The sequence below is a fragment of the Heptranchias perlo genome, chromosome 4, assembly GCF_035084215.1.
Source record: "Heptranchias perlo isolate sHepPer1 chromosome 4, sHepPer1.hap1, whole genome shotgun sequence".
NCBI classification, from domain to species: Eukaryota; Metazoa; Chordata; class Chondrichthyes; order Hexanchiformes; family Hexanchidae; genus Heptranchias; species Heptranchias perlo.
This window is the reverse complement of record NC_090328.1, coordinates 94,814,521-94,837,685: the sequence shown is the minus strand read 5'-3', so window position 1 is coordinate 94,837,685 and position 23,165 is coordinate 94,814,521. Positions and strand designations below refer to the sequence as shown.

Genomic DNA, 23,165 nt, shown 5'->3' with positions numbered 1-23,165 from the left:
TATTATTCTATTTCCTGCCTGGCAGCTGGCCAGATTGACAGGCTGGTCGGCTGCAGTTTGGTTCGGTCCCCGGCAATCAGAAAAGATCTTGGGTTGAAGGTGCCGGGTGTGGGGGGCGGGGATGGGGGTCGGACCGGCAATCGGGAGGAAGGGAAAAGTCGCAGGGCAGAAGTGGGGGGGGGTGTGTCAGCAGATCGCAGGGCAGAAGCCCCAAGCCTTGGGAAACCTGGCCGACAAACGTTAAACTGAAATCAGGCTCCCAACTGCACTATGGGAACCTGATTTAAATATTATAATGAAGTGTCCCGCCTCTCCAAGACAGGACACACACACAACACGCAACCTGCCGCCGTGAAAAAGGCAGTGGGTCGCATTTCGCAATTTAAAATTTTTTAACCCCCCCCACCTCGATCCTCTCCCACCCGTCATGAGGGGGTTAGTATCGACCCCAGCATTTCCTCCAACTATCTGTGAGCAAGACCAAGGGTGGTTCACTGGTGTATTATTCCTCTGCTAAAGTGTTGGTGTGTGTCCCTTTAAGGTCACAAAGTCTAATTGCTGTTAAGTAAACACTGGGTTCATACACATAAGAGGGTGTAGACATCCTGGGTTTAGATATCTTAGACTACACCGCGAATACAAACACCTTTTTGTATGAAAAAATTTGAATTATGTAGCAATTTGAATTAACCAATATAATTAAAATGGCTGTTAAAAGGTACAAAAAATTCAAATTAAAACCAATTTTGAATTAAAAGACTGTAACTGACATTGCAGATAAGCAGCTGAATATTGAAGTGATGACAGAAGATTTGATGAGGATGTAGTTACAGGAAATCGAGGACAAGCTCAGAGAGGTACCTAATGTTTTCCCACACCATTAAAGTAAAATTCACGTGAACTCCACAGATCTATAGATTGGTCTGAAGTTGTAGAAGCCCTGGCCACATTTCAGCACTAAACAATACCTGGGACTCAAAAGCAAAATACTGCGGATGCTGGAAATCTGAAATAAAAACAGAAAATGCAGGAAATACTCAGCAAGTCAGTCAGCACCTGTAGAGAAAGAAACAGAGTTAACGTTTCAGGTCAATGACCTTTCATCAGAACTGGAAGAAGAAAAGATTTAACAGTTTTCAAGCAAGTGCAGAGAAGTGGGGGGGAGTGGGGAGGGGAGTGGAGGGGAGGAAAGAACAAAAGAGAAGGTCTGCGATAGGGTAGAGGGCACAAGCGATTAAATAACAAAAGGTTATGATGATGCAAGACAAACAGGGTGGTAATAGGACAAGTGAAGAAACAAAAAAGATGGGTCTAGAGGAGCTGTACATGGCAAAGGCAGAACCATTACTAACACTTTCTGTCCGAAAAAATTGGGAGCAGTGGTTATGATCCGAAGTTATTGAAATCAATGTTGAGTCCGGAAGATTGTAATGTGCCCAATCGAAAGATGAGGTGCTGTTCCTTGATCTTCCATTGAGCTTCATTGGAACAGCGTAAGAGGCCAAAGTAGGAGTGGAACGGAGAATTAAAATGGCAAGCGACCTGCAGGTCAGGGTCACGCTTGCAGACTGAGTGGGAGTGTTCAGCAAAGCGATCACCCAATCTGTGTTTGGTATCTCGAGTGTAGAGGAGACCACATTGTGAGCAGCGAATACAGTATACTAAATTGAAAGAGGTACAAGTAAATCGCTGTTTCACCTGGAAGGAGTGTTTGGGGCTCTGGATTGTGGGAAGGGAGGAGATGAAAGGACAGGTGCAGCATCTCATGCACGGGAAGGTGTCATGGGAAGGGGAGCGGATGTTGGGGGTGATGGAAGAGAGGACCCTCTGTCTCAGTCTCTCCCCACTCCCCATCCCGCTCCCTCCCAGTCCCCCTCCTCCTACCCGTCCCATCCCTCCCCATCTATAGCACTCTATAGTATATTATAAGAGCCTAATAGATAAACAAGAAATCAAGGCCAAAACTTTGACAGCTGAGCCCTCCGAGCATGCTTCCTCACAATTTTCTTTTATTCATTCTTGGGATGTGGCCGTCGCTGGTAAGGCCATGATTTATTGCCCATCCCTAGTTGCCCTGAGAAGGTAGTGATAATTGAGTGACTTGCTAGACCACTTCTCAGAGCAGTTAAGAGTCCACCTCATTGATGTGTGCCTTGAGTCACATACAGAATTATAAAATGGTCACAGCATAGAAGGAGGCCATTCAGCCCATTGAGCCCATGCTCTTTGGAAGAGCAATCCAGTTAGTACCACTCCCCCACTCTTTCTCCATAGCCTTGAACATTTTTTCCCTTCAAGTATTAATCCAAATCCTTTCTAAAAGCCATGATTGAATCTATTTCCACCACCCTTTCAGTCAGCGCATTCCAGATCATAACCACACACTGCGTAAAAAAGTTTTTTCTCATGTCTCCCATGGTTCTTTTGCCAATCACTTCCATCAAATCTCCTCTTAACCTTCTCTCCTCTAAGAAGAACAACCCCAGCTTCTCCAGTCTATCCATGTAACTGAAGTCCCTCGTCCCTAGAACCATTCTAATAAATCTTTTCTGCACCTCTCTAAGGCATTCACATCCTTCCTAAAGTGTGGTGCCCAGAATTGGAAGCAATTCTCCAGTTGTGGCTGAACCAGTATTTTATAAAGGTTCAACATAACTTCCTTGCTTTTGTACTCTATGCCTCTATTTATAAAGCCCAGGATCCCATATGTTTTTTAAACTGCTTTCTCAACCTGTCCTGCCACCTTCAAAGATTTGTGCACATATACCTCCAGATGTCTCTGTTCCTGTACCCCCTTTTGAATTGTACCATTTAGTTTATATTGCCTCTCCTCATTCTTCCTGCCAAAATGTATCACTTCCTACTTCTCTGCGTTAAACTTCATCTGCCATGTGTCCGCCCATTTCACTAGCCTGTCAATATCCTCTTGAAGTATATTACTATCCTCCTCCCTGTTTACTACACTTCCAAGTTTTGTCTCATCTGCAAATTTTGAAATTGTGCCCTGTACACCCAAGTCCAAGTAATTTATATCAAAAAAAGCAGTGGTCCTAGCACCAACCCCTGGGTAACATCACTGTATACCTTCTTCCAGTCCGAAAAACAACCGGTCACCACTACCTTCTGTTTCCTGTCACTTAGCCAATTTTGTATCCATGCTGCCACTGCCCTTTTATTCCATGGGCTTCAATTTTGCTGACAAGCCTATTGTGTGGCACTTTACCAAACGTCTTTTGAAAGTCCAAATACACAACATCAACTGCATTGCCCTGATTGATCATCTCTGTTACCTCATTAAAAAACTCAATCAAGTTAGTTAAACACGATTTGCCTTTAACAAATCTGTGCAGGCTTTCCTTTATTAATCCACATTTGTCCAAGTGACTATTAATTTTGCTCCGGATTATCGTTTCTATAAGCTTCCCCACCACTGAGGTTAAACTGACTGGCCCGTCGTTGCTGGGTTTATCCTTACACCTTTTTTTGAACAAGGGTGTAACATTTGCAATTCTCCAGGCCTCTGGCACCACCCCTATATCTAAGGATGAGTGGAAGATTATGGCCAGCACCTCTGTAATTTCCACACTTACTTCTCTCGGCAATCTAGGATGCATCCCATCTGGACAGGGTGACTTATCTACTTTAAGTACAGCCAGCCAGCCCAGGTAAGGACGGCAGGTTTCCTTCCCTAAAGAACATTAGTTTGGGTTTTTACAACAATCCAACAGCTTCATGGTCACTTTTACTGATATCAGCTTTTTATTTACAGATTTTTTTGAAAACTGAATTCAAGTTATCAATTCAGACCTCTGGATTACTAGTCTAGTAACATAACCACTACACTACTGTACTGGGGTAATCCAGAGGCCTGGATTCATAATCCAGAGACAGAGAGTTCAAATCCCACCATGGCAGCTTGAGAATTTGAAAAAGAATCACTATTTATTTATCTCATAGTTCGCTTTGCAGACATTATATTGAAATAAACCAGCATCAACAGGTTTTAGTTCAGATTTACAGCAACTTGTTACGTTGCACTGAAATGCAAATATTCAGACTGGAGATGAGAGATATTTTGATTGGTCAAGTAATCCCCAGCATTACTTTCAGGTCTGAAACTATTTTATACATGCATAGTGTATGCACGTCACTGTTAACTGCCATTTGATTTTAGTGATCATTCCACAATTGCAAGCACTAAACAGGTTTGTGAGAACAAATGGGATGCAGGGTTATTAGAAATGCAAGGGAACACTGTGACAGAAATGGACCAAAAGTCTTCTCCTGCCTGTTACTATTATCACCTCATCAGGAGCTCCTAGTCCCTGCTGTCCACTTACTGAGGGCTCAAACCTACACTCCTTTGTTGTCCAAGAACTAATGACCAACTATCCTCCTTGGAAGGTAAAGGTGGGTGGAGTCTCCTTGAAATTGGGTGGCTCCAAGAGAACAATGGCAATGGAAGTTTGGAGCCAAATCTATGGTAGACGTGGCAATGATTGAGGCAATCCTGGGCACCATTGATGATTGACCTACCATCCTGACTCATGGAATCTGGAGGGGCAGACCGGATACTGGGGGCTTGAATTTTAAGCCCCTCTCAGCTCCAGGCCAAATCCCTAATGGGTAGGGTGGTCCTAGCTGCACAAGCAGTGGGAAACTTACCAGAGATCTGTTAAGGTAAGGTGCAAGGTTTTCACAGGACCCTTGTACGCACTTGGGGGTCCCTAAGCCTGGGCTCAGCAAAGCTGCACCTATGTTCTCTGAACTTGAGCAAGTAGGATGTGCCCCTACGGACAGCAGGTGTGAGGGGGTGAGGAAAACAGAACCCGAGAGGTGGGTGCAGACATCTCAGTAGTTTGATTTGTACCTGATGGATTTTCACATGCAGACAACCACCTGACCAATATTAGCACACTGCACACCAAGAGTAATCTAGAGGGCAAATGGCTCCAAGTTAATTTATAATAAAAAGCATTAAACATGGGGTGTAGCAGTCAAAGAAAAATTGAGCAAAGCAGACCTTGCAACCTTTGTAACTACACAAAAAAAAAATCACATACCTCTCTTTTCTCCTGTATAAGGAACCAAGTCCTCTCTGTCTTTGTACTCTTTTGCTTGTTTCTCTAAGTGTTCCAGAAGCTGATCTCTATTTAGTGGGCCTGTGGGTGTCTTTTTTGTCTGATCTTTCTGCCTTAGTCCTGCAGGTAGAAGTTCATTCTAGAAAAGAAAAAATAAACTTTCACATTTTTTCCTAATCAGTAATGCAAGGGGTGGGGTATGAGCCCCATTTTAGATCCATTCGTTGGAGCAGACATTGTATTGTTGCACAGATTAATCGCACAAAATTGGTCTCACCCCGTGTTAATGGAAAGTAAAGTAATTTTATGAAAGCAGATTAACATGAGATGTGTCAGTGTTGGTGGAAGGTATGGTGGTTCATCTGGGGGAGTGAGAAGGTAGTGCACGAAGCTACAATTTTATCTTTTCCAATCTGGGATCGAGAGAGCTAGTTGGAGCTTCTTACACGGACTTTTGATATTCAGTGAGAAACTGCATGACCTGTTTCACCTACCAATTGAGACCCCGTGGCTCCACTTTTGGCCAGGTGCATTAGTCAAAGCCATTCTTCTTTGTTTTCAGTCGGTAAACAGAATTTGTACGCCAAATTGAAAAACGGTGCAGTTTCCCTAAAACTGAAAAACCTGTTCCAAATGCTGTAGAACTTTTAACAGCTGCTGTCTGTCCCCCTGAAATTAGAATTGGAAAAATCTAAAGTAACGCACAAGAGTAGATAAAGAGTAAATGGCCCCTTAAATTTACTGGCACAGATTCCAATTATTCTCTCCAGTGTAGCAGTTGTTGTGTTTTCTGGTACATGTATTAATCAGAGGCGTCATGCTGTCTATTTGGCAGTTTATCTAAACTGTTGGCAGCCAGCTCCTTGTAATGATGGCCCTTCCAGTTTGTGTTCTCCCGTTATATGTAAAATATAAAGCAGCAGTGGCCAGACCTTTGAAATCAACCCTGGGCATTAAACCAATTTTCTAAGTGCAAATATCCTCACAATATTTTTGTAGAACTTCAATCATTCCAAGGTGTCTATGCCCTTACACTAAATGGACAGTTGGTCCCACTCAGCCACCTGCTGCATTCTTCTTTTCTCTGCATTTCTCATCCTTCCTTCTCATCTCAGGTGCATTTGTTGGTGTCAGGATGACGTAGTGACTACTTTTGACAGCCTCATTTTGTAAGATAAGTCTCACTTGGCCCAAAACTGAAGGGTAGGAATGTTCAAACATAGAGAAAACCCTAACGAAATTAAATAAACACTTTGATTTATGAAAACACTGGAGTTATGTGCATAGCAATCCTTTTCTGTAATTTTTGAAACTCTCTCTAACACATCACGTGGCGTTTCCCTTCTTTCCATCCCGATCTTTAACACAACCACTTCAGCTGGGCAAGCTGGCAGTGCCCATGAATGTTGATTCACACTAAACTGAGACCAGGCATTCCACCTGCATGACATCAAGTGAAATCTCAGGCTGCTCAACCGAAATCCAGTATTAGGAATGAGTGTTTGATAAGTTCAGACCATTGATTCAAGCACACCTAAATTTGGTAGATTCTCCAAGTTTCAAGTATAACTATTCAGGCAAAGCTCAAGTGGAGAAACAGCATGTGTGAGTGTGAGTGTGCGTATGAATGAGTATGTGGGCGCGTGTGTGTGTGCTCTCTGTGTCACATTGACATTTTGAAGTGTGATATTGTGATGTGACTTTCCACTTCAATCAAAGAACAGAATTAGCACCTCATGAATGGAATTAAAATAGCTCAAATCATAGATTGATTTTAAAACTGTTTCATACATATACACATCAAAATTCTAATTAAACAATCAAAATGCCCACCAGGTAAAACGTACACTCGGTGGTGTCATTTCCTTTGGTTATTGCCGGAGGAAGCCGTCAGTTAACAGTAGATTGATCATTATGGTGGCAGCAAGCAGACAGTGGACGGTTTCAGCACTGGTGAGTATAAGACCAGATTCTGCAGGTCTCTCTCCAATTCTGGTAGCACCACCATCACAAAAAGAGTCAGGCACGGGCAGAGTAGTTTTCATGTTTCCATTCCCACCCACTCAGACGGGACTTGCAATTAAGTTTGAATCATTGTTGGGCTACCCCAATCGCTCTCCTTGTTTTGTGCAGTTCGTAACTGAGCCACACTAACCAAGATTATTCACACTTCAATCCCACGTTTGTACTCAATTAGCTGATCTCAGAAAGGGCACAATTGGGCACATAGATAGAAAAATAAATAAACATAGGCCAAGCTTACAGTTCCTGTTACCCTTGTGGTCGAATAGCCTAAAATAGTCACTGTCTTGGCTCACACATGAAGCACGGCTATTTGGTACCAGAGGACAATTGGTGCCTATGGAGTAATATCACAGCAAGGAGTCAATGTTCTTGGGTGGAGGAGACACGGAATTGGCAGGAAAAGGTCAACAGTTCAAATACCAGTTTGTTGGATTTATTGCTACCGTCTGCAACAAATGCAATGTTATTGACTCTTCAAACGGTTATTTTTATTTTTTGGTCTGGTTTCTGATTAATGGGTAAATAACCCACTTTGGATAGAATCAAATCCTTAAATCTAAATTTGAATGGGAGCATCAGTTAAATAAACAGGACTTCCGAATATTCCTGGGCTGGAACGTGGCAAAGCAAGCGGCCGGCCTATCTGAAATCGCAGCAGGGAGGATCGGCCGATTTTAACAGCCGGGCCTCATTAACATGTCGCTTGCCGACTTTCTGACGAAAACGGCCGGGAAATCGGAGGGCAGCAGCTGCCCAGCCATTAAAATTGGGCATCAGGAGGCGCCATCGAGAGCCATTGGGTACGGTCCCCAGCACAAGGTAAATTTTTCAGGAGGGAATTCCCGATTTTGGGGGGGGCGGGCAGGGGAGAGGGTGAAGGAAACCTGAGGGAGGGGAGGCCAAAGGTCTCCTTGTGGGGCCCAGAGGATCACTCCTGCTTTCCCTGACTCACAAGGAAGCATATAAAAAAATGTAAAAACCTACCTCATTGGGCCTATCCTGGCCTTGGCTGCAGTTCCCAGCAGGTTTGGCTTGGTAGGGAAGCCACCGTTGCTCCTCCAATCACCCGTCAGATTAAAGTAGTAGATTGGGCCCCAATTATGTCATTCCATATTTATAGAGGACCCTGCCAGCTTAGGCTGGGTGTCCTGCTGCCTGCAATTTAAAATTGCAGACAGCCAAATCGGGCGGGAAAGGAATGGGTAAGATCCCCGGCATAGTTTCTGCCAGGCGGCGGGAATTCAAATCGAGCCCAAAGTGCCTGTAAACTCCATGCGTTTAATTTGGTTATCATTTTCTAAATGTGGAGATCACATTTATAGTGACACTAAAAACTAGTCTCCCTTCCTCCAAACAGCATTCAAACAACTAGCAAATATTTCCCACAATTTCAACAATTATAGAAAGGATATTATTAAACTAGAAAGAGTGCAGAAAAGATTTACTAGGATGCTACCGGGACTTGATGGTTTGACTTATAGGGAGAGGTTAGATAGACTGGGACTTTTTTCCCTGGAGAGTAGGAGGGTAAGGGGTTATCTTATAGAAGTCTATAAAATAATGAGGGGCATAGATAAGGTAGATAGTCAAAATCTTTTCCCAAAGGTAGGGGGAGTCTATAACGAGGGGACATAGATTTAAGGTGAGAGGGGAGAGATACAAAAGGGTCCAGAGGGGCAATTTTTTCACTCAAAGGGTGGTGAGTGTCTGGAACGAGCTGCCAGAGGCAGTAGTAGAGGCGGGTACAATTTTGTCTTTTAAAAAGCATTTGGACAGTTACATGGCTAAGATGGGTATAGAGGGATATGGGCCAAGTGCAGGCAATTGGGACTAGCTTAGTGGTATAAACTGAGCGACATGGACATGTTGGGCCGAAGGGCCTGTTTCCACGTTGTATCTTCTATGATTCTATGGTGCTGCAGTGAGTCTAAAACGATGGTGGTAACTCCCAGCCGCTACTCCTAGCTGCTACAATTCAATTTCTTTCCCAACTCTTGCTCTTGCATTCACAGCTGGATGGCAGTTACCACAAGCAGGCTGAGTCCCTTATGAACTTAAACCCACGTCTTTAGTTTCTAGTATCTGGATTAGCAAGCCCAGGTTTAACCACAAACTCCTAATTGGAGGATACGTGGGATGCCCACCAAATTCACCCATCACCAGAAGGCAGAAAGTTTCATTGAAACTACCAGCTCAGGTTTATTTACAGGTACGATACGTTATGCAAGCAAGCCAACACAGCAAGATACTAAGACAGCACAACCTTTAAAACAGTGAAACTTGATTCAGTTCACAAGGGGTTGATAGACCCTTTTCAGAATAATGTCTGTTACAGTCGTTACCAAGAATCAGATCCTTTGGATAGAACCAAAGGGTTTGTCGCTTTCAAAGACCATCGAGGTGAGATGCTCTACATGGACAACTCAAGTTCCAGTTCACCATTGGATTTTGTTGGTCTGATATCAACAACTTGCATTTATATTGTGTCTTGAACGTAGAAAAACATCCCAAAGATGCGTTGTTGACATTGGTCATAGTTGACGTGTTTATTTCTTGTACTTTACCATTATGTGTTTCGGGTTTTAATTAAAATAAACACATAAGGGGTAATTTTGTGAGTTTCCATGCCGGAGCCAAGCCTCGTTCGTCATGAGCACAAGCCCTGATGCTCGCCCCAGAGTTGCCATCGAGACTTTGCGCTGGCAACAGTCTCACAAAATCACCCATATGACATGGCCCTAAGTCTTACTGGCCAGGAAGATATCAAATTCTAATCTAGTCTGACTGAGTTAGCCAATCGCCATTAGTGTGGCAGTGAGGACATTAAAGTTTCATCTCAAGATTCCCAGGATGGGGTTGGTGAGTGTTTTTTAAAAAATCAACAGTCCATGCAGCTAAATTCTACAGCCCCGATATTAATGGGGAGGCGGGGAAGGTGCGGGAGCAGCCGTAATCGGCCAAAGAACCCGGCAAGGCCAGGTAAGTGGAGGCCCAGCAGGGCCTCATTTAAATAAAATGCTGCAATCTCCTGCCAGACTGTCTGCCAGATTGTCAGCCTGGCCGGTGAGCGGGAGTGCTTTCAAGCAGCAAGAGGCTGCAGCCAGGTCTTCCTGCAATTGGGGTGGGGGGGGGGGGCGGGTGGTGGTCTGTCAGTGATTGGGGCTAGGTTTGTGGAAAGGCGGGGGGTTTTAAGCGATCGAAGGCTGGGGGGTGGGGGAGGGGGGCGGGCTGTCTTGTGAGGCCCAGGTGAGCACTCCTGCCCCTCCTGGCCCACAAGAAAACCTGAAAAATAAATTTCAACTTACCTGCTGGACCTCTTCTGGCCAAGGACCCGGCTCCCAGCAAGTTTTGCCTGAAGGGGGAGTCAACACTGCCTCCTCCCCTGCTCAGGCCTTAGGTTAAAATTGCAGATCGAGTCCTGATGACATCATTGGATCCGATCTGCATTTTTAAAACAGGACTCCGCTTCCTTCCTGCGGGTGTCCTGCTCGCCTGCTCAAAAGGCCATGTTAATATGGGGACACGGCGGGAAAGAAGTGGGTTTGGTGGAGGTAACTGACACCTGTTATTTTAACTACCCCCACCCACTCCGGTTTCCACCAGGTAGGGGCAGTTAAGAATCAGGGCCTACATCTCTGTACACTGAACTACCAAATAAAATGCCAAACATCAGTTGGTGTATGCAAAGGTAGAATTTCACCAACGGTAATGCTGTGTGGTATACATGTTCCTTTAGTTCTTAAAAATATACATTTCTGAAACTGTACACGTTATTTGTTCATCAATAAATTGCCTTGACCTGAACTAAATGTGCGTCAGGAATGGGCATCTCACCAATTCCAGTTTATATAAAACATTCACCACAAATAAACCGTGAAATGGGACGGAACAGTTTGATTTGAAGCCAGTTAATTAAGAAACATTTTATTTCCTTTTTTGTACAAACCAAGTCTTTCCTACAGCACTCATTATGTAACCCAAATATAGTAATATATCTTAGCCCTTTCATTTCTATTTAACTGTATACTACATACCCAAAGGCAGTGAATTACATATATGTAGCATTTTTTTTAAAACTAGGACTAGATTTCCATATGGACAGGTGTTAAACTTACTGGCACTAAATCAGCAACAAGTTCAAATTTTTAACAAAGCCCTCAGACAGTTTAAAAAATAACTTTTGGCTTAATGGTGATAACTTTAGCAGTTCAATTAGATTCACTTTAAATTATGCCAATTAATCAGTTGCTTTTTCTTTGCATGTGAGTGTGGTTTCTACTGGATGCAAGTGCATCCTGACCCCACATCAGAGTTATACATTCACTGGTTGTTTGAAACTGTTGAAATTCCCGTTCTCCCACAACTGGCGAACTGCAGTGGTGCGCCCACTTAGTACCTGCAGCTTGCCAGTTACATTCAAATGGGGCCCAAACCCAAAACTGGTTCAGGCCTCTTGACCGCTTCGCTCCCATTTCAGATGAAAGTCAAAAATCCCCCCAATAGCTCCCATCTGCACAGCTCCTGGGTAATGACTGATGCTTGGTTTTTATACAGGAACATGGAAACAAATAGGATTTGTGGCCACACTATATACAAGGCCACCCCTTCCCCCTGATCAGCTGGATCCTGGTTAACGTGAGGATATACGGAACCATAGAATGTTACAGCACAGCTGGCGGCCGTTCAGCCCATCGTGCCTGTGCCGACTCTTTGAAAGAGCTACACAATTAGTCTCAATTCCCTACTCTTTCCCCATAGCCCTGCAACTTCTTTCCCCTCAAGTATCTATCCAATTCCCTTTTGAAAGTTATTATTCAGGAAATGAGGAAAAATTTATTCACCCAGAGAGTGGTGGGGATCTGGAACTCATTACCTGAGAGGGTGGTAGAGGCAGAAACCCTCAACTCATTTAAAAAATACCTGGATGTGCACCTGAAGAGCCGTGACCTGCAGGGCTACAGACCAAATGCGGGAAAGTGGGATTAGGCTGGGTGGCTCGTTTCTCAGTCGGTGCAGACACGATGGGCCGAATGGCCTCCTTCTGTGCCGTAAATTTTCTGTGACGCTATGATCTGTGTCCTCTAGTTATTGACCCTTCTGCCACTGGAAACCATTTCTCCATATTTACTCTGTCAAAACCATTCATGATTTTGAACACCTCTATCAAATCTCCCCTTAACCTTCTCTGTTCTAAGGAGAACAACCCCAGCTTCTCCAGTCTCTCCACGTAACTGAAATCAATCATCCCTGGTACTATTCTAATAAATCTCTTCTGCACCCTCTCTAAGGCCTTGACACCCTTCCTATAGTATGGTGCCTAGAATTGAAAACAATACTCCAGCTGAGGCCTAACCAGTGTTTTATAAAGGTTTAGAATAACCTCTTTGCTTTTGTACTCTATGCCTCTATTAGTAAAGCCCAGGATCCTATATGCTTTTTTAACTGCCTTCTCAACTTGTCCTGCCACCTTCAAAGATTTGTGTATGTGCACTCCCAGGTCTTTCTGTTCCTGTACCCCCTTTAAAATTGTACTATTTAGTTTATTTTGTCTCTCCTCATTCTTTCTACCATAATGTATCACTCCACACTTCTTTGCATTAAATTTCATCTGCCATGTGTCTGCCCTTTTCACCAGTCTGTCTATGTCCTCCTGAAATCTGTTACTATCCTCCACATTGTTTACTACATTTCCAAGTTTCGTGTCATCTGCAAACTTTGAAATTATACCCTCTATACCCAAGTCCAGGTCATTAATATATATCAAAAAGAGCAGTGGTCCTAATACCGACCGCTGAGGAACACCACAGAATACTTCCCTCTAGTCTGAAAAACAACCATTCACCATTGCTCTCTGCCCTACAGCCAATTCTGTATCCATGCTGCCACTGTCCCTTTAATCCCATGGGCTTTAATTCTGCTAACAAGTCTATTATGTGGTACTTTATCAAATGCCTTTTGAAAGTCCATGCACACAACATCAACTGTACTATCCTCATTAACCCTCTCCGTTACTTCATCATAGAACTCAATCAAGTTAGTCAATCACGATTTTCCTTTAACAAATCCGACTTTCATTTATTAGCTCATACTTTTCCAAGTGCCAATTAATTTTGTCCTGGATTATGGTCTCTAAAAGTTTCCCGACCACCGACGAATGCTTTCACTTACAGATACAGATCATAATAAAAAGTATTTATTTAACTTTAAAAATAACTAGTCACCATTTTACTGTGCTCCTCCACACTTCCCATCAAATTAAAATTCAAGCAACACCCAATGCAAACCTTCACTTGATTTAATTTAACTTAAGGTCCTCAATGGGAGAGACAACATAGAGCCTCAGCAGTGCAGACATCTTGAGACAAGAACAGCTAACTTTCAAATGGTCATAACTTTTAAGTATCAGCACATACTTACATGCCAAGCCTAACCAGTTAGGTCACTGAGATTAACTCCGGTTATTATGACCTTTAAACTGCATCATTAATATTCTCTCCAGTTCAGATGTCAAACAATTCCTTCAAAGGTTTACAAAGTTTGGAACGGAATTTATTAGCTTTCAACAAAGTTGAGAGCTGGGTAATATTTTGGTATCCTCACATTTTGTAGATGTTAGGTTTCCATTTTTCAGACCAGGCATCTAAATTTAGATGAATGTCCGACTCATTCAGGATTTTAATGACCACCACTCTGACCTTTTAGTCAACTTTTCCAAGTTGTAAGTCAATCCGACCTAGGAATTTAATTGTAAAACAGTTTTTATCCCCTACGAGAGGTCTAAAAATTGTAGTCATCTGCCTCTTCCCTTGTGGTGTATAATAAGTTTGTGTTAGTCAAACCCAGGCCACACCAATATCCATATGTCATCCAATCATGGATACAGTATGGCCATTCCTCATAACACAGGTTGTTAACAGCTAAAGTGAGGTGTCTGGGACTCTTAAACAGAACCAGATTAAGAATTATTGGGGCCTGGAGCACCCCAATAACTTTTGGGGTCCCTCCACACCATCGCAAAACAGCCACAGCTCCCCTCATCCATTAAACAAACATGTAGTAATGGCAAAACACAGTTCCATGGGCATTTCTGAAAATGACTGTAATCGTTGGGGATTGGGCAGCTACTCCCCTGATATGCATTTATCTGACTTTTCTTTGAAAGGTCAGCAAAGAAAAACATTCAAAGGAACTCTGTTTAGCCCTTCCATAAACTGGTTCAAAAGTTGCCATGTTATTTGAACTGATTTCAACAACTCACTGTTACTGCTTACTTCTATAAATGACTAACTGTAAATAAACCTGCTTGATATTTTCATCATGTACAAATGTCTCTGATACTAATTGGCCACTAAAGCAGTGCATGACGGAGTCACAGTGCATGACGGAGTCACAGTGCATGACGGAGTCACAACAGAATGTTGTAGCTTTGCCTCAATCAACATGTGTAACTGATCTAGTATAAGCAACTGCTGGCTTTTGGAACGCAAAGTGCTCCCGATTTTGGAGGTTTACTTGAACCGTCTTTCCGTCCTGCTACAGCACAGGCTTTTACTATTCACTTTTGTCACTGCTGTGGAAACACTTCAGAATCTTCCCATTAAGCTCAACTGTGTCAGGTCTGAATCTGGAGCAAGACACTCACTAAGTTCCTCATTAATGACCTTAACAAGATCTGAATGGATAAAAATCGACTTCCCTCCCCCACTTATTGCTCATGTTCATTAATCCATTTCTGGATGGGTAGTAATCCACAGAACATCGCTAAATGAGAATGAATAATCTGTTAGCGCTTTCTAACAACATCTTACCACTTTTCATTCTTCTACTTTCTCACTAAAGCCATCAGGGAGGGAAATACAACTCAAAGCCTACAATGTCCCTGCACCTGACAGGATACACTCCAGAATCTTCAAGAAAATGAGTACGGAGATAGCCAACACTCTAATTAGTATTTTTGCAGAGCTTCATAAGCACTGGACTCAAAGACTGGGGATGGCAAATGTGACCCACACTATTCAAAAGAAAAAGTGAGATTAAAGCAGGAAATTACAGAGCAGTTATCCCAATACCTGTTTTAAAAGAGAGATGGATAGCATAATACAGAATGCTAACAACGTCCAGCTAGAGAGTAAGGAGGTCGTGCATAATCAACATTGATTTAGAAGCAATAGATCATGGCTTTTTGAATTTACTTAAATTCTTTGAGGACTTAACTAATGAAGGAGGGCTATCTTTTGGGTTTAAAACATAAACAGAATTAGTAGATGATTAGCTAGTTGAAGACTCGTTTGGTAAGAAAGGAGGTCATAAATGAAAATACCTCTAGATGGGGTGGGCAGCTGATTCACAAATTCTGCAGGAATCTGTTGGGGACAGAAAAATGTGTATGCATACATCTGGATACGAACTATATGTAGATATATATGTATATGACCATACATACGTCTGGATCTAGTTCTTCCAACTCATCTTCCAACTGTTGGATCTCCTCTTCTGATAATTTTCGGAGGAGATCTTCTTCATCAACATCTCGATACTTTTCCAACTCCTTTTTAAATGGCGTAGACATGTTGAACCAATCTTTGCTTGTACCTCCTTTGCAATATTGCAGCGTACCTACAAATTTGAATAAAAAGAGGGATCACAATAATGAGGATATCACTTAATATGGTAAGATATTTTTAAAACTACATTTAGGAAGCTGCAATAAGAAATTAAATCTTGTAAGTTACTACATCACCACAAACAGTTATCTACATTTGTTTACTTGAGTATCAACATAATCCTTCCATCTATACTTTAGTTCATATTTTATTGTAATTAAGCATATCCATGAGGCTAACAATAGCATTTTGGCATAAGCCTACTGGCTGTTTCAGAACTACCATTCAATGGAAATTTGATAAGCATTAGGCCGGATCGTGCTGGAGCGGGGCATCTCGTGGCATGCCCTGTCAGATAGACTTTTTCTGCAAACTTCAGCTCAAAATTTTTTTTGTGCCGTAACTTGCTGGAAGTGCAAGCTGATAACGGCGCCACGAGGTTTCCGGGCATCTGGGACCTCAGTAAATGGTGGGACCAACATCTCAAAACATGAGATTTAACGATTGAGAAAGAAACTGAGGAATGATGGAGGAGGATGAATTAGAGTCAAATCAGGTACAGAAAATGAAAAAAAGAGAAGGAAAGAAAGATTGGATTAGGAGAGAGAAAAGAGACAGAAAGGAAAAGAAAAAAAATTTAAAATTTGAAATTTGTTAAATCTCTAAGAAGAATTTACTACATGAGATTGAACACTTTAAATTGTTCCATTTCTGGGCCAGAGAGATTGATTGGCATTGCATTAACAATTATCACATCTTTAAAAAGGGTATTTATGCTGTTAATTACCAGACTTAACTTTCTGTGGCGAGTTTAATGGGCAATTAATGTGCAAATCCAGCAAGTTCTTAAAAATAACGGGGAGGCTAAGGGCGAAATGCCGTTTGTGCGAAGCAAACAGGGGAGCAGCGTAAATCGACCAGCAAGTTCTGGAGATTCACAACTGGTGGCGTATCTTTTAATCCCATGTATTTGCTGGCCGATTTGCACGTTATTAACAGTGTGCGTCATTCACACAGCGTTATTTTTCCAGCAAGATCCGGCCCATTAACCTGATTCGTTTTCAAGAACAAAAGTTCAAATGTCACCAGGGTCTTTAGCCAGCAAATATTCTGTAGATGCTTTTTGGCCTTTGTTACTCATTTTGATCTTTACATGAGCTAACCCATGCAATCCAATGGCCAGTTGTCAACTGAACACAAGATTAACGAGTCTTTACATACATAAAGCAATTCAGACCAACAGTTCTGATGTCCAGAGTCCAGCCTGAATATCAACAACTTGTATTTATATAGCCCCTTTAATGTAGTAAAATGCCCAAAGATACTTCACAGGAGCATTATCAGACAAAGTTTGACATCGAGCAACATAAGGAGATATTAGGACAGGGGACCAAAAGTTTGGTAAAAGAGATAGTGATATTGCAACTGTTCCAAGGTTAGGGAAAGGGAAAAATTAACAAGTGTTCCCACCCCTAGCTGTCCCGTGAGCCCCACCAGAAAGCACATGAATCAGGTGAGGATAAGATCAGGCTTGGCTAATGGGGTGGGGGGAACCAACACAAAGACAATAATACAAAAATAACAATGTGATATTCCACCCTCTTGCCAGTTAACTAACTGATCTCCCATGGCATTGCTTATGATCATTTCTTAAATTTGTGCTCTTCTCCCAGTATCAAATTCTTTGTCTTTCTTTATTCTACTCCCATCCATCCATCCATCTCTCTCTCTCTGATTGGCTCACACACACTCTACTTTGTATCTATTTGTCTCTTGTGCTTGGTTTTTTTCCATTTCCTGCTTTGTGCAATTTTGCCCTTCCCCCATTTCCTATCTAGGTTTGAGATTAGAGTGGAGGAGCAGAATGGATACGACTAATGGAATAGCAGATGGTTTAGTTGAAGTAGTGAGAAAATACAATTGAAGGGAAAGAAGCAGTCTATGAGGTAGTGAGAGATAAAAGCACCATTGTGGAAAGGGAAGAGGATATTTAAAAATTAAGCAAGAAAACCAGGAAAAGGCATAAGGGTCAATTATTCCAAAAAATTGGAATCAGGATTTGTTGGTGTGAACACACAAAGTATTGAAAACAAAACTGGCGAGTTAGAAGCATTAATAACGATAAAAGGATATGATATAGTAACTATAATAGAGATGAGGCTTAAATTTGGACAGGACTGGGAACTTAATATTCCCAATTATAACATTTTCAGGAAAAATAGGGAGGGGTAGCTACAATGTAAGGATGTCCTTGGAGTTGCATTAAGGCAGAATCCACATGGATAGAAATAAGAAATAGGAATGGAAATGGTACAATACTTGAGTGTGTATTCACCAAACAGTGGAGATGAGACAGAAGAGAAGATCTGCAGGCAGTTCAGAGAGATATGATCTGCAAGAACTGGACAATAATATTGTGTGATTTTAACTATCCCAAGATCGACTAGAATAAGAGGCAATGCATGTGGATGAGATGGGGAACACTCTTTGGGAGGCATTTGATTCCTACCTCAGTTTTTTTTTAAGGCACTCTTGCCTTGGAGTCAATTGTGGTTGAGGTTGTGGGTTCAAATCCCACTCCAGAGACTTGAGCACATAAACTAGGCTGGCAGGACTGAGGGAGTATTGCACTGTTGGAGGTGCTGTCCTTCCGATGCAATGTTACATCAGCCCTCTCAGTTGGATGTAAAAGATCCCATGGCACTATTTCAAAGAAAAGCAGGGGAGTTCCCCGGTGGCATGGTCAATATTTATCCCCCAATCAACATCACTAAAAACAGATTACCTGGTCATTATCACATTGCTGTTTGTGGGACCTTGCAGTGCACAAAATGGCTGCTGCATTTCCTTCACTGCAACAGTGACTACACTTCAAAAGTACTTTGGGATGTCCACAGGTTATGAAAGGCACGATATAAATGCAAGTCTTTCTTTCTTTTTCCACGTTGTATGTGTATTTATTTCTTTTTCCAGTGTAACAAGGAAAGCAGTATTGCTTGATTTAGTTCTGCAAAATGAAGTGGCCCAATTAACTGATCTGAAAGTAGGAGAACAATTCAGAAAATGACCACTTGCTCAATATAAAAATAGAAAAGGATAATGAAGAGCTTAAGATAAGGGTACTTGGCTGGAAAAAGCGAGATAAAAGGGGATCTGGCCCAAACTAACTGGGCAGAAAAGTAGGCAAACAAGTTGATGGAATCTTCAAATATAAGATGCACAGAGTACAAAATAAATTTATTCCTAAAAGGTGAAAAGGGGATACATCAAAGAATTGAGTTCTGTGGATAAACAGAGATTAAAACTAAGCTTAAACTTACAAGAGCATGTGATAAAATTAGGGCTAACAATACTAAAGATAATCATGCAGAATATAGAAATTGTAGTATGAAGGGAGATTAAAGTAGCTAAAAAGGAATATAAAAAAAGATTAACAGATAATATAAAAGGAAATAGTAAGGGCTTTTATGAGCATATAAAAAGTTGTTAAAGAATGGATAGAACCAATCAAGAATGAAGGGGGGAGTCCAATGGTGGAGGATGAAGCTATGTGGATATATTAAATAAATATTTTGCTTTTTTTTTACAAATTGATGATGGAAGTAAGACGAGAGGTGTACTAGAGGAGGAAATGGAACAGTTGTTGGCGATAACTCTAGAAACAAATTGGTTCTGAAGAAAATCATCAGAATTCAGGGTGAGTAAGTCATTGGGCCCTGATGGCTGCATTCTAGGCTGTTGAAAGAAATCAGAAAGGAGATAGCAGAGGCTCTGCCACAATCTTTCAATCCTCTTAAATATGCAAATTCTGCCGTAGGACAGGAGTAGCTGACGTAGTGTCCTTGTTCAAGAAGGGAGAGAAGGATAAACCAGGTATCTATACACCAGTTAGTCTAATGTCAGTTATGGAGTTATGGTCAAACTCTTAGAATCAATTATTCAAAATAAAATTAACAATTAGAAAATGCATGGGTTAGTCAAAGAAAGATCTGTTAAATTCTTGTTTGACAAATTTAATAGGGTTTTTTGAAGGGGCAACAAATTGGAAGGATAAAGGGAATACAGTACATATGGATTTTCAGAAGGCGTTCAAGAAGATTGTTAGAAAAATTCAGGCTTATGGTACAAAAGGAAATGTGGCAGCACGGATAGAAAGTTGGTTGACGGATAGGAAATAATGAGTTAGGGCAAATATATGTTGTTCAGAACTCTTCAACTTCCTTGAACATGTTGTCACCTCCGAAATCCATGCCTATCTTTCCCGCAACTCCATGTTTAAATCCCTCCAATCAGGTTTCCACCCCACCACAGTAAGGAAACGGCACTTTCTAAAGTCACAAATGACATCCTCTGTGACTGTGACCATAGTAAACTATCCCTCGTCATCCTTCTCGACTTGTCTGCAGCCTTTGACACGGTTGACCACACCATCCTCCTCCAATGCCTCTCCTCCGTCGTCCAGTTGAGTGGGAATATGTTCGCCTGGTTCCATTCTTATCAATCCAGTCGTAGCCAGGGAATCACCTGCAATGGTTTCTCTTCCCACTCCGTTACCTCTGAAGTCCCCCAAGGGTCTATCCCTGGCCCCCTCCTATTTCTCATCTACATGCTGTCCCTCGGCGACATCATCCAAAAACACGACGTTAGGTTCCACATATATGCTGACGATACCCAGCTCTACCTCACCACCACCACCTCTCTTGACCCCTCCACTGTCTCTCATTTGTCACACTGCTTGTCCATACAGGATGAGCAAAAATTTTCTCCAACTAAATATTGGGAAGACCAAAACCATCGTCTTTGGTCCCCACCCCAAACTCCATTCCCTAAGCACCGACTTCATCCCTCTCCCTGGCCGTGCTCTGAGGCTGAACCAGACCGTTTGCAATCTTGGTGTCCTATTTGATCCTGAGATGAGTTTCCAACCACATATCCACTCCATCACCAAGACCACCTACTTCCACCTCCATAACATCATCCGTCTCCGCCTGAGCTCATCTACTGCTGAAACCCTCATCCATGCCTTTGTTCCATCTGGATTCGACTATTCCGATGCTCTCCTGGCTGGCCTCCCATCTTCCACCCTTCATACACTTGAGCTCATCCAAAACTCTGCAGCCCATATCCTAACTTGCACCAAGTCCCGTTCAACCATCATCCCTGTGCTCACTGACCTACATTGGCTCTCGGTCCAGGAATGCCTCGATTTTAAAATTCTCATTCTTGTTTTCAAATCCCCTCATGGCCTCACCCCTCCCTATCTCTGTAACCTCCTCCAGCCCTACAACCCTGCGAGATCTCTGCGCTCCTCCAATTCTTGCCTCATGCATCCTCAATTTTAATCGCTGTAACCATTGGCGGCAGTGCTTTCAGCTGCCTAGGCCCTAAGTTCTGGAATTCCCTCCCTAAACCTCTCTGCCTCTCTACCTCTCCTCCTTTAAGATGCTCCTTAAACTCTACCTCTTTGTCCAAGCTTTCGGTCACCTGTCCTAATATCTCATGTGGTTCAGTGTCAAATTTTGTTTGATGACGTTCCTGTGCAGCGTCTTGGGATGTTTCACTATGTTAAAGGTGATATATAAATGCAACTTGTTGTTGTGAAGGGTTGGAAGTGGTGTAACCCAGGGGCCAGTGCTGGGTCTATTTTTGTTCTCTCTCTTATAGATCATTTGTACTTGGGTATAGGGAACACAATCTCAAAATTCGCTGATGATACAAAAGTAGGAGGTTTGGCAAACGGTGAAGACTGTAAAAGTCTACAGGAGGTCACAAACAGGTTAGCAGAATGGGCGGACATGTGGCAGATACAATTTAATATGGATAAGTGCGAGATAATACATTCTGGGAAAAAACAAAGAATGGGAGTATTCCGTCAATGGAAAGATACTGAAAGGTGTGGATGAACAGAGACACCTAGGGATTCAAATACATAATTCTCTGAAAGTGTGCCTGCAGATGGATAAACCCATAAAAACGCCAATAGAATTTTGGGGTTTATAAATAGCAGCATAGAGTACAAGAGTAAAAAAAAGTAATGATGATTTCATACAAACACTGGTTAGGCCACAATTAGAATACGGTGTGGAGTTCTGGGCATCACATTATAGAAAGGACATTAAAGCCATAGAGAGAGTAGAACATCAATTCATTAGGACAATGCCAGATATGGGAAACTATAGTTATGAGGAGAGACTTGAGTTACCGAGACTATTTCCACTGGAGCAGAGGAGTATAACAAGTGATTTTGAAAATTATAAAGAGTTTTAATAGAGTGAATGGGGAATGAGAATTCCTTTGATTGAGGAGACAGAGTGAGGAGACAGAAGAGAAATGTCTTGACAGAAAGGATTGTTGGAGCATGGAATGCTTTGTCACAGGGAATGGTTCAGGCAGAGATCATTGAATCTTCTAAAGGAAAATTGGATAAATATTTGAAGCAGAGGATAGTACAGAGCCATGGGGAGAGAGCAGGGTAGTAGATTTAGTTTTGGCTTGCTCTAGCATAGACTCAATGGGTTCAACACAATTGGCTTTATGACCTCCTTCTGTGCTGTAAACTTCTATGGTTCTGGATGACTCTCACACTGCCTCCATATGTCTCTCTCTCTCCTTTTCAGATCTCTCCCCTGCTCTTTCTTGCTGTATAGGAGTGAGAGGAGAGCGAGTGAAGCACGGGATAAGTGATAAAAGGAGGAGCGAGAGAGGAGAAAGAACGGCGCACGGGATCAGAGAGAGAGAGCGAGCAAGAGAGAGAGAGAGCGAGCGCGAGAGCGAGAGCGAGCGCGAGAGCGAGAGCGCGAGAGAGAGAGCGCGAGAGAGAGCGAGAGCGCGAGAGAGAGCGAGAGCGCGAGAGAGAGCGAGAGCGCGAGAGAGAGCGAGAGCGCGAGAGAGAGCGAGAGCGCGAGAGAGAGCGAGAGCGCGAGAGAGAGCGAGAGCGCGAGAGAGAGCGAGAGCGCGAGAGAGAGCGAGAGCGCGAGAGAGAGCGAGAGCGCGAGAGAGAGCGAGAGCGCGAGAGAGAGCGAGAGCGCGAGAGAGAGCGAGAGCGCGAGAGAGAGCGAGAGCGCGAGAGAGAGCGAGAGCGCGAGAGAGAGAGAGCGCGAGAGAGAGAGCGCGAGAGAGAGAGCGCGAGAGAGAGAGCGCGAGAGAGAGAGCGCGAGAGAGAGAGCGCGAGAGAGAGAGCGCGAGAGAGAGAGAGAGCGCGAGAGAGAGAGAGCGCGAGAGAGAGAGAGAGCGCGAGAGAGAGAGAGCGCGAGAGAGGGAGAGCGCGAGAGAGGGAGAGCGCGAGAGAGGGAGAGCGCGAGAGAGGGAGAGCGCGAGAGAGGGAGAGCGCGAGAGAGGGAGAGCGCGAGAGAGGGAGAGCGCGAGAGAGGGAGAGCGCGAGAGAGGGAGAGCGCGAGAGAGGGAGAGCGCGAGAGAGGGAGAGCGCGAGAGAGGGAGAGCGCGAGAGAGGGAGAGC

General features: G+C 43.0%; 1 protein-coding gene across 4 annotated transcripts in view; it reads right to left on the bottom strand.

The window, feature by feature from the left end:
• tmod1 (tropomodulin 1) overlaps positions 1 to 23,165 on the bottom strand; it is a 76,548-nt gene that overhangs the window by 36,812 nt on the left and 16,571 nt on the right. For all 4 annotated transcript variants that reach the window (XM_067983322.1, XM_067983320.1, XM_067983323.1 and 1 more), the window contains exons 2-3: positions 15,550 to 15,722; positions 5,064 to 5,220 (exon numbers count right to left, since the gene is read on the bottom strand). In XM_067983322.1, the coding sequence (XP_067839423.1) occupies positions 5,064 to 5,220; positions 15,550 to 15,675 (283 nt within the window). In that variant the 5' untranslated portion in view covers positions 15,676 to 15,722. The remainder of the gene's footprint in view (positions 1 to 5,063; positions 5,221 to 15,549; positions 15,723 to 23,165) is intronic.